The 16,325-nt window shown below is 37.8% G+C and overlaps 2 protein-coding genes across 8 annotated transcripts in view; both read left to right on the plus strand.

The window, feature by feature from the left end:
• The window catches only part of LOC106172929 (alpha-1,6-mannosylglycoprotein 6-beta-N-acetylglucosaminyltransferase A), a 379,609-nt gene that overhangs the window by 352,486 nt on the left and 10,798 nt on the right, over window positions 1–16,325 (plus strand). For 3 of the 7 annotated variants that reach the window (XM_086997894.1, XM_086997895.1, XM_086997891.1), the window contains exon 2: window positions 15,858–16,323. In XM_086997894.1, coding sequence (XP_086854020.1) covers window positions 16,093–16,323 — 231 coding nt within the window. In that variant the 5' untranslated portion in view covers window positions 15,858–16,092. Of the gene's footprint in view, window positions 1–9,480; window positions 9,910–10,077; window positions 10,100–10,142; window positions 10,245–14,264; window positions 14,391–15,857; window positions 16,324–16,325 lie in introns of those variants that run through there. The other 4 variants (XM_086997890.1, XM_086997892.1, XM_086997893.1 and 1 more) reach the window with 4 other exon arrangements.
• On the plus strand, window positions 1,510–15,970 carry LOC106154306 (uncharacterized). The gene is made up of 2 exons (XM_086997514.1): window positions 1,510–3,022; window positions 15,858–15,970. The coding sequence occupies exons 1-2, from the start codon at window positions 1,510–1,512 to the stop codon at window positions 15,968–15,970; spliced, it is 1,626 nt and encodes a 541-aa protein (XP_086853640.1).

Here is a 16,325-nt window from a genome sequence, read left to right on the forward strand (position 1 = left end):
GAGCCTACCCAGGACACATATGACAGCAGATTGGATATGACTGAATCAGAAAGCAGGGGCACAGGGACAATTGAAAATGAGCCAAATGAAAGCCAGACGAGGCGAAATACAACATGGGAAAACATAGTCATCTCGGGCTCAATTGGGAAAGGACTCGTCCCTCAGAAACTATTTCCTCGCACGAAAAGCAAATGTATCGCAATGAGAGGCAAACAAACCAAAGATGCCAAAACAGTCATAGCACAGAATGACTTTGGTCAGCCAAAAACAATTACTTTTGTAATTGGGTCAAATGATGTTAGCAGCGGACAACAGCCACAAGATATCCTGAATATAAACAAGGAGCTACTCACCACTACACGCAGGAGATATAAGGATACCACCATTATTGTCAGCAGCATTCTACCCAGGTGGAATAACTGGGCTTTTAACCAAAAAGCGCAGGAAACAAACAAACTCATCAGGGAGTATTGTGCCACCCAAGCAAATGTGATATACATGGAAAACGACAATATTTACAGCAGAAGGGACCTCTTTGTGGGAGATGGAATACACCTTAACCAAAAAGGCACAACATTACTTGCCTGTAACATTAAAACTGTAACTGGTCAGGCCAGATACACACATGCCCCAACTACATCAACACCAAGGGATCTACCATCACACACAAGGACCCCCCAGCACTCTCAAAATGGCCAGAGGACCCACCGTAACCAACTCCCCCCAAGAGGCACTAGTGGAGTACACCGTGGACCTTATATGCAACCAGGCAGAAATCAAGACAGTGATATTCAAAATGAACTACGAACACTGTGTGACTGCTTAAACAAATTACAAAGCAAATTGAGGTAAAGACTGTCTCATGCTGCTATATGCTATGATCAAATGGCTGAAGTAACAACAAGCAGAATGTAAGTAACAGAAAATTTAAGTTATACCTGATGCCATGAAGATTAAGTACTAAATAAATGAGAGGCAATGGAAAACTGTAAGTAAAACTACCTCTCTCCTAATATGGTTCATAGAGAAAAATAGATAGTATTCTGAACTCACCTATAGTGCAAAGACTGCTTACTTTGAAAATAGGGAAAATTAAAAATACAGTGAATAAGTAATTCCTTTGAAAAGGTTGCGTAAAGTCGTGTACATATGAAAAAGCCTGTGTTATACATTTGGCATGAGATTGTAGAATCTTTGTATATGGTCAACCATGTGATTAAGTCAGTCAAACACCGAGACCTACTTGTACCAAGAAATATGTTACACATAGGTATGAGAAATATCAGGGGCCTCGCAAACAAACTTTCAGATGACAATTTTCTCTCTATAGTACAAAAGTATGATATATTTGCATGTATAGAAACCTTTAGCACAGAGCGTTCCAAAGTAGTGTTACCCACAGGCACACATGGGCACTTTCAAAAACTGAGGAAAAAAAGAAAAGTTAAGGGAAGACCCTCTGGCGGTATTGTAGTTTATTATAAAAAGGAATATAGTGGGGCAGTTGAAATGTTAGAAAGCAAAAGTGAAAACATACTGTGGGTAAGACTCTCTAGCCAAAGCTTTGGACTCCAGCAAGATTTATACCTGTGCGCCGTGTATGTTAAGCCCAGTAACGGAGCACTGGATGAAAGTACCTTTGAAATTTTAGAGAGTGAGATAGCTGCGTATGCACCTTCTGGCACAGTTTGCTTGTTAGGGGATTTCAATGCAAGGACTGGAAATTTACAAGACACTACTGTTTGTGAAAATACACCTAGTGCAATGATACCAAACAAGCCCAACACAAGTAGAATCTGCCTTCAAAGAAACAACTTAGATTCGGTTATCAACCCCCAGGGGAGAACTTTGGTAGATTTATGTATTGCAAGTAGCATGAAAATATTGAATGGGAGAACAATAGGAAACTCCCTAGGCTATTTTACATGTTATAACAGACAGGGCTGCAGCACTGTAGACTATGCTATTGTGAGTGATGGGCTGCTTAGCGATGTAAATTTTTTCACAATACACCCCATTGATTATTTATCTGATCACTGCCTGCTAGAACTATCAATACGTACTAATGTCATACAAAAATCTGCTATCTCAACAACAGTTCACAGATTCAACGAGCAGTACATTTGGAAACCAGACTCGCCTGAAAAATTTTTAAACGCTCTAGAAGATGATGAAACGATCAATGAAATTAGCAAACTCCAATGCACCCACTTCCCTAACACTAAAGAAGGAGTGAACAAAGCTTGTAATGAACTCCAAAATATCCTCTGTAATGCGGCTAATAAATCACTAGCAAAGAGAAAGCCTCCTAGAAATGGAACTAATAAGACAAAACGAGTGAAAAAACACCCCTGGTTTGACGGCACATGTGCCGAAATCAGGCGCAATATAAAGCACCTTGGGAAATTGCTACAGAACAACCCAGGAAACAACTTTGTTGCCCACACCTACCATGAAGCCTCTAGAAAATATAAGCAACTAATAAAGCGTAAAAAACGGGAGCACAAAGATTTTCTACTTAAAAGATTACTCGAAAACGAAGAGAAAAACCCTAAAGAATTCTGGGAAGTTTTTAAAAACCTGAAAGAAAAAGAAACCAGGCACAACTTAATTAGTCCAGACATTTGGCTTAAACACTTTCACCAGCTTTGTGGGATTGCCCCGAAAGAAAACAACATAATCGATGCCCCGTTAAAAGAGATGGAAAGACAAGAGGGTATTCCAATACTAGACAGTGCAATAACATGTCATGAAGTGAAAAATGCCCTGAAAAAGCTTAAAAGTGGGAAAGCAGCTGGGGAAGATGCAATTAAGAATGAAATGCTTAAAGTAGGAACCCAGTACCTAGCAATTGTTATCACAAAGATCTTTAATCTTATCCTCAATACCACTGAAATTCCCGACACTTGGAACCTTGGCATCATCATACCTATCCATAAAAGTGGTGAACATATGAATCCATCAAATTATCGAGGACTGTGCATCACCAGTTGTCTGGGGAAACTGTTTAACTCAATACTCTGTAAGAGACTGACTGACTATTTGCAGAATGAACATCTACTCAGTGAAGAGCAAGCTGGTTTTAGGCCAGGATACCGCACAACAGACCACATTTTTACCTTAAAATCTTTAGTTAATAGATACGTAAACCAAAACAAGCGTCTTTATGCATGTTTTATTGACTTTAAAAAGGCTTTTGACACTGTTTGGCACAAAGGTCTAATGTACAAACTACTAAAACTGGGTATTGGGGGAATATTTTACAAATTAATCAAAGCAATGTACAGTCAAACAAAACTAGGGATATCGGTTGGGGAAGGATACACAGAACCATTTTATTCTAAATTGGGAATTAAGCAAGGCGACAATCTAAGTCCAGTCCTTTTTAACATTTTTATTGATGATGTGAAAACTGCCCTAAACCCAAATGGCGATGAAAGACTATTCCATATACTGTATGCTGATGACCTGGTACTACTCTCAGAAACAAGTGATGGCCTGCAAAAATCATTGTCACGCCTTGAAAAATACTGCAAAAAATGGCAGCTCCAGGTAAACGAGAAAAAGTGCAAAATATTAATTTTCAACAAAGCTGGAAAAACAGAACAGCACCTAAAATTCACAATAAATGAAAATATCCTGGAAAACGTTACAGAATATACTTATCTAGGTATCACCTTCACCAATACAGGTAACCTCAAGAAAGCAATACGCAATCTAAAACAAAAAGCAATGAAGGCCATGTTTGCGCTTAAAAGCACTTTATCCTCCCAAAACATATCTAATCCACTATTACAAATGAAACTATTTGATAAAACTGTAAAACCAATTTTACTATATGGTAGCGAGGTATGGGGTCAGGAAATTCTCAAAGAAAAATCACTAAGCCTAGATAAAATCAATAACACGTCCTTCGAGCAAATTCACCTAAAAATGTGCAAATGGGTATTAGGAGTGAGAAAAACTGCCAGTAATAATGCCTGCAGAGCAGAATTGGGTAGATACCCAATCCTGACAGATGTAATTAAATCCATGCAAAAATACCACACCAGACTTAAAAATCTCCCGAATACAAGAATACTGAAACAAACATTTAGCGAAGAAAAACTCCTGAAAATAGATAATTGGACTAAAACAGTGGCGGCATTTAGACAGAATTGGGGAATTCAACATTGGGATGAAACATCAGACCTAGAAAAAGAAATTAATCTAAAAATCGAAGACCTTTTTTGGAAAGAATTGAACAAGGAGAACCACAATAAACTGCGTACATATCGAAAAATAAAAAACTCATACGATCTTGAAAATTACTTAAAAATGAACGCCACAAGCTCAGACAAAAAATACTTAGCCAAAATGAGAATTAGTGACCACGAGCTAGCGATAGAGAAAGGCAGGCACATGAAAATCACCCTGGAACAAAGAACCTGCACAAGCTGTAAAACGGAAATAGAGGATGAGAAACATTTCTTCCTCACATGTAGTAAATACCAAATAGAGCGACAAAATATGCTCAGTTCCCTCCCAAACACTGTGAGACAAAATTATGAATTAGCAGGCAGTGATCAGAAACTATTCATCCTCCTCAACCCTCAAGATCAGAAATCACTAAAAGCATTATCACAGTATATACAGTTAGCAACACGATGAAATATCACTTTCTCTCTTTTTATGTAAGTACAATATGTTAGATTCTGTAGTAGACTAGACAGCAAACAATGTTAAATTGTAACATTCAAAGCTGAATAAATTATTATTATTATTATTATAATTATAAAACATAGCAAATTACAGTATTTTATTCCATAAGTCTTGGTTATAAAATTATCAAAGGCATTCCAATTATAATCGATACATAAATTGTATTCATATTGTCATTTTCATCCACACAAGTGGATGCATATGTTACAGTGAAATAAACTAAACTAAACTAAACATAAACCATAACCCCAACCAAAAATTAATCCCTGACAAAGCTTAGATGTAACGAATTAACACAGTCTTCCAACAATCTGCTTAAAAGCTCTAATTAGTATTGGCGCTGTTCTGAATCTTTCCCTTGAAGTGGTAAATAAACGGGGATGTTAGCCTTTAATTTTGCCCAAGGGAGAACGGCGTTGTGTAACAGTAAATTGCATTGGTATGCATACTTATACTACGTAGTTATACTGGATCTTTCCTCTACCATTAGTCCCTCAAATTTACTTTGGTCAGATCACTGGGATTTCATGATATTCCCTTCACTGTACGCTCCTAAAGCAATGCAATTGGGATGCTACATGTAAGTTGTCATCCAGTAGCAAAACATCACTTGAACATTATCCGAATGATATGGGATATATAGCTTGTGAAAGCCTAGGTATAAATACCAACAAGGTATGCAGCTCATCTCTAAACCAGCCCCGTCAATCAAACACACATTATCTTCACTTGCGTCTTAGTTTAAATGCAGTCAAACAGGCTATAAATACGAATATATTGCGCGTTTAATTTAGATCTGCTGATTCGAAAATAATATAATCCATTTCTACTACTTGCACAAGACGCCTACATTTTGGTATTTTTATAGTGACCATACCTATACCCTAAATCCTGAAAATTGAAAAAAAAAAAATTCTGAAACAAAATGCGTAAATGAATAAAGTAGCTAGACTATCCTTCATAGGGAGCTCTTTACATAAATTGCAGTATTAATAGATTTATAAAACGTATGCAGTAAAAATCCATTATACTGTGCCTATATAAGCTCTGAATCACTATAGTTCTTGACAGTCCAGTGGACATTTAGGAAATTCACGGGAATAAACGCGTCCATATGAAAATAAGAGCTTATACTAACTTGAAACGGAATAAAGAACGAGTGAGTGAGTGAGTACACCCCCACTCCACACACACACACATGCACACAATCACCCACGAATGTAACTGTCTTGAAAGCAAGAAGCAGAGAACGCCATAAACATTTTAGTAGTATTAGGCATCCTAAAGGTAGTCACGCAGCAAAACTTTTGTGTTCTTTAAAAAAATCTGAGAATATATTATAGCAAATATAATACAATTTAAATAATTGAAATGCATTTCTTTCCAACATTCAGTTTACGTACGTTTTTTGGTAGCCTCTCAAAGTTTTAAACCTCAACTATTGGAGACCATAACAGAGTCAGCCAAGGACACGTTTGGGGAACACGTTAGAACACGTCATGATGGACATTAACAGGTGTAGGACCAGAACAGAGCCTCTGGTAAACAGTTTAGAACCAAGGGACCGAACTTGATTTGAGGACCAGAAGAGAGGCTTTACAGACGCGCACGAGAAACTCTTCAAGAAAAGGAGGTGTAAAATTTCAAAAGTTTCACAAGACATGACGTTTCATGGCCTCACTTTTGAAGGGAGTGAGGAACAGGACATGAGGGGAAGGTGTTTGTGTGAGGCAATAGGCCATCAAGGAAGAGTGGGTAGGCACCTGGTCATAGGAGCGGAAGAGGGCACTGGGAGCTAGGCCAGGGATAAGAATTAAGAAGATTAGAACAGATCACTGAGGAAGATTCATACATTTTCAATTAGAACATTTGATACTATTTCAAAAATTTTGTCAATTTGACCAGGGGTTAGTGTTTTTTGACCATGTAGGAACAGTGATATCTTATCTAGTTGGGTTCCAAAGAAGCCGATTGACAAAATATGCCCCCACTGCGACTCAATAGAAGATGAAGCACACTTTTTTCTAGAATGCAGTGAACACAGAGTCGAACGGGAAATACTGTTCGCTTCCATACCAGAGGCAGGGTCCAACAGACAATCAACTATCTATTTTACTCAATCCACTCTTTGCGCAGTGTGTGTGCCATTTGTAAATTTGTATCCATGCATGGATGAGCATAGTTTACTACTTAAATTATTCTTTTATATTTGTATTAGAGAGAGCCTGTAAATGTAAACCATTTCTTTGTGCTCAATAAATTATTATTATTATGAAATGTGCATAAGTTGCACAAAGTATATCTTCAACAGATTCGTCGAAATCACGATATTTCCTCTGTTTCAGTGAGCACTGAAAGAAAAAATGTCGGATGTTTTGCGGGTTTCCCACAGAAACAGTTGGGAGAAGCCATAGCTGTCCAGTTGTGGTCATATACATAGTTGGGCTTTAAATAAGAAATCGACCCGGGCCTTGTTTAGGATTTTTTCATTTTGTCTCGGAAGCTTCAGATCGGTGGTGGACATTGTTGCTGGGAAGGCTTCATTTCTAAGATTATATTTGAGAGAAGATGCAGAAGGAAGATTTTTCTGGGTGGTGTTTAGTTCATCCCAGCTTGTCATCAAAAAGTGAAAATAATGGTCAACCATCACTTTATAGAATTGCGCCTTTTTGTAACACCCTTTGAGCAGTATATTTTACTCTTTTTTTTAACAGTTTTCGACTCTCCCTCTCATTCTCTCATTCTCTCTCTCTTTAGAATTAACATTCACATATGATGGTCTGGAGATAGGAAATTAAAAAGTGTTAATTCGTTACCCGGTATACCATAAACAGTGTAGTAATCAGGAAGGGACATTTAGTAAAGCATTGTTGTCATCAGAAAGCCAACCATTTGTTGCTACCCTACACGAGTCTAATGCCATTGTTCTAAAGCAAATTACTCACACTTTCACTAATTACAGATAATAATTAAAATTGAATCAAACGAGTAAAAGGATAGAGAGTTATTGAGTGTAAGTTAAGTTTCACCAAGAGTCAACAAGTGTAGAACATGTTTTTAGTGTCAGAAAAAGATGGAAAAGGTCAAAGTCAGAAACGGTTTATGTGATTGGTTAATATCATAACATATTTTAATTTTGATCAACATTTTATCACATGATAACTTAGTTTCGAATAAAGTCCAAGCATGAGTAATTCAAATAATATTTTAGATTTCTTTAATTGAAAACAAGTCTCTTATGGATTACCTAATAAGGAAATGTTGCATGGTGACTTGCAACATGCGAATGGAAAATATTATGACCCTATGACCTTACTGGGCACAATGTATAAAAAAAATAAATAGAGTTATTATTTATTCTGAACTGACAGACTAAATAACAAGAGTCATAACCGACGTTTTGATGCTCCATCAGTGGACCCGATCAGTGGAATGATGACCACACAGGCATTGACCACCATCCTAGGAGATGTGCCCATACCGTCAGCCTTTAAATTGCTACGATGCTCCCAGAAGACAAGGGGCGATAAAGCCGTTAAGTACGAGAAGCAGTTAACATAAGATCCGCCCCCCCTCGCTTAACCGCAAACAGGGCCCCAATCTAAACAGAGTTCACGATAGCATCTTGTTACCAAGGTGTTGGATTCTGAATGGTGAATTTCACGAGATCAAGCTCATATTTCTGGTGAATAGAAACGACATGTATAGATCTCATTTTCACGCCTCAAATTTAAAATAGCATTATTATAATAAAAGTGTTGAAAATAGATCCGTCCAGTTTAAATAAATATACACACCGCGAGTTTAAATAAATATACTTTTGAAATGCTAGTTTTCCTCCTGCTCAATCACGCGCGTTCGATACCATGAGACAGTTATTTAAACTCAACTGTATATACATGTACCACTTGAAAATTTATGCGGTTTTTACTATTTACGAAAGAATATAACTGATTGTTCAAAGGCTAGGGGGTCGAGAGAGGGACATATCTATACACGCTTTATCACGCTTTAATCGTTCACGTTCGTTAAGCGGGTTTGAGAGGTTCGTTGCTGGACTACTGAAAAGTTAAACGGAGATTGTACTCGTATATCATACGGCATAGGAACGTACACAAATATAGAGGACCACAACTTCAGGATATAGTTTGGTTTTATTTAATTAGTATTGATCTTAAGTTTCTTTATTTGTATAGGGACACAAAATTTAAAGTAGGCCAATAGTTAGTTCGTAAATATTATATCATAACATCTATCCAAATAACAAATACAAGAAACAGAGAATGTGTGTAGACTCATTATAACAGTGTGTTTCTTCGCGGTTGCAATTCAATACAATAATGACAAAATACTTAGATCCGCTAGTTATGGGTCGTTGACTTGCTGAATAACCTTCAGCTATATTTACAAAGTGATGAAAAACAGGCCCGCCCTCACACTGCGAAATTAAATAAATCTACTATTTGAATGCTAAATGAGAAACGACTATTTATCAATTTTCTCGTGCTAAATCAGACTAGTTGTGTTTCGTAAGTGTAGTTATACATGTACATATAAACCACAGGGCAATTCCGCTGCGGTTTAACGTCAATATAAACGTTAAAAGTACGTTATATTAGTACTACATGTTATGTCACCACCCCACCGTGCAGTTACGGCAGTGCATGTAGCTCGAGTGTGTGTGTGTGTGTGTGTGTGTGTGTGTGTGTGTGCGTGCGTGTGTGTCCTTCCTTCTGATAAGCCAATACAAAAAAACGTACATGTATGTGAGAACCAATGTTAAAATGTAAGCTAATAACGTAAATAACTAACACATTGGAGCGTTGCTACGTCACCAACTGTTCAATATGACTAGGTGGCAAACATTAAACCATCGATGCACATTGTCGTACAAAGCGTCATGCTGACAAAGCGGTTTAGAGCTGACAGAATAATTGGCCTCGTTTTCGTCTTACATCGATTCACAGGTAACTGTAACCCGAACGGGGTCAGCACCATGAATATTCTTTTAAGCAGTACAAATATAACAGCTGAAAAGTGTTGATTGCAAGTTAAGTGCAAGTGGTGGTGTTGCGTACTGATAGCGGCACAGTAAGGTGGTAAAGACAGTCACCTGCGTGTCACTATTGTGAACTGTTGACAGCTTCACGTACAGTATATGTAGGCCGAGATGCAGACTTGATTGATTAAACGAGCGACTTGCGAAAGGTAAATATGTGATTTTTCTTCTACCGACTTAATCTACATGTATTTGTCAACTGCCTCAAAAACATGTTGGTGAATTTTGGGATCATGTAACCATAGGATAGCTCTTGGCTATAACCGAAATATATTGCCGAGAAACAGAGGTAAAGTACCATGCGACCTGAGTGATCCAACGAGTCTCTCATATGGCATGGTAGGTTGATGCTTTATATCAAAGGATAGATTACTGCTTTTTTTTTAAAACAAGTGCCGGAATCATTTATTGATTTGAACACGGACAAAGACTAGTGTGCGTACCATGCGACCTGAGTGATCCAACGAGTCTCTCATATGGCATGGTAGGTTGATGCTTTATATCACAGGATAGATTACTGCTTTTTTTAAAAAACAAGTGCCGGAATTATTTATTGATTTGAACACGGACAAAGACAGATTATTGGTTCGTCTAGTGTGCGGCCATGTTGAATTTTATGACTTGGCGCTATAAACGGGGGAGGGAGGGGGGGGGGTAAAAACGGTGTGTATAGGATCGTCTTTCAGGTACGTGTTCTTAAAATGGATGTAACGAGGTGACAGAGTAAAACTGTCTATAATAGTTCATCTGCACTTGTTTATGATCAGTGTTCAATATACTGTGACGCGAGCCCTCTCCTCGGGAGTCCCGTGGGCACGTTAATTTAATCGCGGGTCCGGAGAGAAGTTGATTTTCCCCAGGGAAAGTATATCCCAAGCACGAACAACTAGAGTGGATTTCAAATAAAGACAAACAGCTTTAATAAACGCAGAAATCGATTAAATGGCTTGTTTAATATCGCCCCCGGCATGTCTCATGCTTCCATCACGTGTTCTTATCGCTGTCAACAACGCTTCCGGTACTATTTTGACCCCTGCAGTGCACAATTCCGGTCATGCGCACATCGCACCTTTCGAATAATGCAAGTCGTATATAGTGAAACCACGCAAGTATCCCGATCTAACTAATCTAACGTCTTAGCTTGGCGTGCTTACCGTAGTCGACGCGCACGAGAAACTCTTCAAGAAAAGGAGGTGTAAAATTTCAAAAGTTTCACAAGACATGACGTTTCATGGCCTCACTTTTGAAGGGAGTGAGGAACAGGACATGAGGGGAAGGTGTTTGTGTGAGGCAATAGGCCATCAAGGAAGAGTGGGTAGGCACCTGGTCATAGGAGCGGAAGAGGCCACTGGGAGCTAGGCCAGGGATAAGAATTAAGAAGATTAGAACAGATCACTGAGGAAGATTCATACATTTTCAATTAGAACATTTGATACTATTTCAAAAATTTTGTCATTTTGACCAGGGGTTAGTGTTTTTTGACCATGTAGGAACAGTGATATCTTATCTAGTTGGGTTCCAAAGAAGCCGATTGACAAAATATGCCCCCACTGCGACTCAATAGAAGATGAAGCACACTTTTTTCTAGAATGCAGTGAACACAGAGTCGAACGGGAAATAATGTTCGCTTCCATACCAGAGGCAGGGTCCAACAGACAATCAACTATCTATTTTACTCAATCCACTCTTTGCGCAGTGTGTGTGCCATTTGTAAATTTGTATCCATGCATGGATGAGCATAGTTTACTACTTAAATTATTCTTTTATATTTGTATTAGAGAGAGCCTGTAAATGTAAACCATTTCTTTGTGCTCAATAAATTATTATTATTATGAAATGTGCATAAGTTGCACCAAGTATATCTTCAACAGATTCGTCGAAATCACGATATTTCCTCTGTTTCAGTGAGCACTGAAAGAAAAAATGTCGGATGTTTTGCGGGTTTCCCACATAAACAGTTGGGAGAAGCCATAGCTGTCCAGTTGTGGTCATATACATAGTTGGGCTCTAAATAAGAAATCGACCCGGGCCTTGTTTAGGATTTTTTCATTTTGTCTCGGAAGCTTCAGATCGGTGGTGGACATTGTTGCTGGGAAGGCTTCATTTCTAAGATTATATTTGAGAGAAGATGCAGAAGGAAGATTTTTCTGGGTGGTGTTTAGTTCATCCCAGCTTGTCATCAAAAAGTGAAAATAATGGTCAACCATCACTTTATAGAATTGCGCCTTTTTGTAACACCCTTTGAGCAGTATATTTTACTCTTTTTTTTAACAGTTTTCGACTCTCCCTCTCATTCTCTCATTCTCTCTCTCTCTCTTTAGAATTAACATTCACATATGATGGTCTGGAGATAGGAAATTAAAAAGTGTTAATTCGTTACCCGGTATACCATAAACAGTGTAGTAATCAGGAAGGGACATTTAGTAAAGCATTGTTGTCATCAGAAAGCCAACCATTTGTTGCTGCCCTACACGAGTCTAATGCCATTGTTCTAAAGCAAATTACTCACACTTTCACTAATTACAGATAATAATTAAAATTGAATCAAACGAGTAAAAGGATAGAGAGTTATTGAGTGTAAGTTAAGTTTCACCAAGAGTCAACAAGTGTAGAACATGTTTTTAGTGTCAGAAAAAGATGGAAAAGGTCAAAGTCAGAAACGGTTTATGTGATTGGTTAATATCATAACATATTTTAATTTTGATCAACATTTTATCACATGATAACTTAGTTTCGAATAAAGTCCAAGCATGAGTAATTCAAATAATATTTTAGATTTCTTTAATTGAAAACAAGTCTCTTATGGATTACCTAATAAGGAAATGTTGCATGGTGACTTGCAACATGCGAATGGAAAATATTATGACCCTATGACCTTACTGGGCACAATGTATAAAAAAATAAATGGACTTATTATTTATTCTGAACTGACAGACTAAATAACAAGAGTCATAACCGACGTTTTGATGCTCCATCAGTGGACCCGATCAGTGGAATGATGACCACACAGGCATTGACCACCATCCTAGGAGATGTGCCCATACCGTCAGCCTTTAAATTGCTACGATGCTCCCAGAAGACAAGGGGCGATAAAGCCGTTAAGTACGAGAAGCAGTTAACATCAAGATCCGCCCCCTTCGCTTAACCGCAAACAGGGCCCCAATCTAACCAGAGTTCACGATAGCATCTTGTTACCAAGGTGTTGGATTCTGAATGGTGAATTTCACGAAGCTCTTATTTCTGGTGAATAGAAACGACATGTATAGATCTCATTTTCACGCCTCAAATTTAAAATAGCATTATTATAATAAAAGTGTTGATAATAGATCCGTCCAGTTTAAATAAATATACACACCGCGAGTTTAAATAAATAGGCCTATACTTTTGAAATGCTAGTTTTCCTCCTGCTCAATCACGCGCGTGCGATACCATGAGACAGTTATTTAAACTCAACTGTATATACATGTACCACTTGAAAATTTATGCGGTTTTTACTATTTACGAAAGAATATAACTGATTGTTCAAAGGCTAGGGGGTCGAGAGAGGGACATATCTATACACGCTTTATCACGCTTTAATCGTTCACGTTCGTTAAGCGGGTTTGAGAGGTTCGTTGCTGGACTACTGAAAAGTTAAACGGAGATTGTACTCGTATATCATACGGCATAGGAACGTACACAAATATAGAGGACCACAACTTCAGGATATAGTTTGGTTTTATTTAATTAGTATTGATCTTAAGTTTCTTTATTTGTATAGGGACACAAAATTTAAAGTAGGCCAATAGTTAGTTCGTAAATATTATATCATAACATCTATCCAAATAACAAATACAAGAAACAGAGAATGTGTGTAGACTCATTATAACAGTGTGTTTCTTCGCGGTTGCAATTCAATACAATAATGACAAAATACTTAGATCCGCTAGTTATGGGTCGTTGACTTGCTGAATAACCTTCAGCTATATTTACAAAGTGATGAAAAACAGGCCCGCCCTCACACTGCGAAATTAAATAAATCTACTATTTGAATGCTAAATGAGAAACGACTATTTATCAATTTTCTCGTGCTAAATCAGACTAGTTGTGTTTCGTAAGTGTAGTTATACATGTACATATAAACCACAGGGCAATTCCGCTGCGGTTTAACGTCAATATAAACGTTAAAAGTACGTTATATTAGTACTACATGTTATGTCACCACCCCACCGTGCAGTTACGGCAGTGCATGTAGCTCGAGTGTGTGTGTGTGTGTGTGTGTGTGTGTGTGTGTGTGTGTGTGTGCGTGCGTGTGTGTCCTTCCTTCTGATAAGCCAATACAAAAAAACGTACATGTATGTGAGAACCAATGTTAAAATGTAAGCTAATAACGTAAATAACTAACACAATGGAGCGTTGCTACGTCACCAACTGTTCAATATGACTAGGTGACAAACATTAAACCATCGATGCACATTGTCGTACAAAGCGTCATGTTGACAAAGCGGTTTAGAGCTGACAGAATAATTGGCCTCGTTTTCGTCTTACATCGATTCACAGGTAACTGTAGCCCGAACGGGGTCAGCAGCATGAATATTCTTTTAAGCAGTACAAATATAACAGCTGAAAAGTGTTGATTGCAAGTACGATAGTGAGTACACCTTATATCGACAAATCAACTTACAAGCAACGGTACCGATAATTTCATAGGATGATTTTAGTTGCCACGTACCAAACATGTATGAAGCCTATATACAGTTGTATTTATGTATTAATCAATATAGCTATTGCATTCAGCGCATCCTAATCATGTGTTGGCTACTCGTGTTCTGTAAAAACTAGTAGTGGGCCATTCCGTGGTATTTTTTTGCTGTTACGGAAGGACATTTGACACTTCAAATGAAAATATTTTCAAAAGTAAAAAAGTTACAAGGTCCATTTTTTGTATCTTTATTCTTCTATATGTAAGTTTTAATTAGGCAAAAAATTAGGTTTAAAAAATTACAGTTACGAAAAAATTGTAATAAATAGTTAGCGTCTCGGAAGGACGTGAAATGGACATGGAATTTTAACTTTCAACTTCAACACTTAAATTCTGCTCTGTCTGTGTAGATATTTTTAAAGTCAAATCAAAATATGAATAATTGATTATTTTACTTTCTCAGTGTATAAAATTTTTTTTGGAAAAAAAATAAAATTGAAAATATTCCATATAAAAATTTTTAAGATTCTGGTGTCTTATGGTGTCTGGTTTCAGAAATTATAAGTTTTATAAGTAGGATTCCTATTTCAAATTTTGAGGTCTGCGGACCAAATACCACGGAATAGCCCTAGTGCGATGCCCAAGGTGGGTCCAAATCTGTAAAAACATAAGACAACAAGTGCTCAACGCTGATGAGAACATTTATATACGACACTACAATAACAGCTAACGAAGACACATTAAATACCCATTAGATTTATTGGGATGTACGTTTGTAGAATGTTAGTTCGTCATTTTTTTCTCGTTATTCTTTTCAGCTCCTCACATCACTTTATAACGTATACACATGTTGGTGTGAATTCAAAGCACGTCGACCGCGGTCTAGTTCCCCTGTAAATCTATTATTATTATATTCCTATCTTGTTACGTTTTTATCATTTTTTTTTGTCACATTCTGTTATATTGTGTATTATTCTGATGGGACGTAGGGCTTTAATGTTTGATAAATTAAACTGAATGGAATTGAGAGACCAAGGTGTTCTGTAAAGGAGATCAAATTGATACGCCCTTTAGAAACCTTTAGGTGCTTTTAAAGAACCTTTATAAAAACATCGTGTGCATCGGGCTGCGTCCCTCCCATACAGGTAGAAAAAACCACTCCCAATAATTATCATTCAGTATATCAGGCAAAAGACACATCAAATCCCAAACACCTTGTCACACAGCTGTCTGTAACGCTGCTTTTTGTCATCTTGTTTTCTTCTTAACAAATTATTATTTTAAAAGTCCCTACATGCGGGACCTCAAATATTCATATTGTATTCAGCTTCCTAAATATTTTTCACTCGTTTCTTATGTCACAGTGCCGTGCTTATACATATGATTCATCAACTCCAATATCACTTTACATTCCAGCTGGGGCACACAGCGTGAGACGAGGGTCACCAATGCTCTCTTGGTCAGCTGCAGCCCTTTCGCAACAAACGGCATCTTTTGACCATCTCATGCTGATATATTACGATGACTGACGTGTGCCGTCAATAGCGGATAAAAGGAGAACGCCCGCCGGTGTCGCCCTCTGGTTCAAAGTAACTTCCAGTAGGCCCCTATGACAACGACAAGGCTAAACTTCACATAGAGCTCATGTATAATGGTTCGGAGGTGTTCACTGTGGAGTTTCGTCCCAGTGCGGGCTATCCGTCAGTCACCACTGTCTTTGGTCTGTTATACTTTGTTTGTGTTTGCTGTACTGATGGTTTGGCTAGGAATACGTCTACCACTAGGCAACAGTGAACAGAATAAGGTTGGAGAGCTTGGCAACAATAGTGGTCCTGCTCATAATGGGCTGGGTCAAGATGAATATAAAGAGAAACAAAACCAAGT

Source organism: Lingula anatina, chromosome 10 (genome assembly GCF_051362555.1).
Source record: "Lingula anatina isolate TDL-2025a chromosome 10, LinAna3.0, whole genome shotgun sequence".
NCBI classification, from domain to species: Eukaryota; Metazoa; Brachiopoda; class Lingulata; order Lingulida; family Lingulidae; genus Lingula; species Lingula anatina.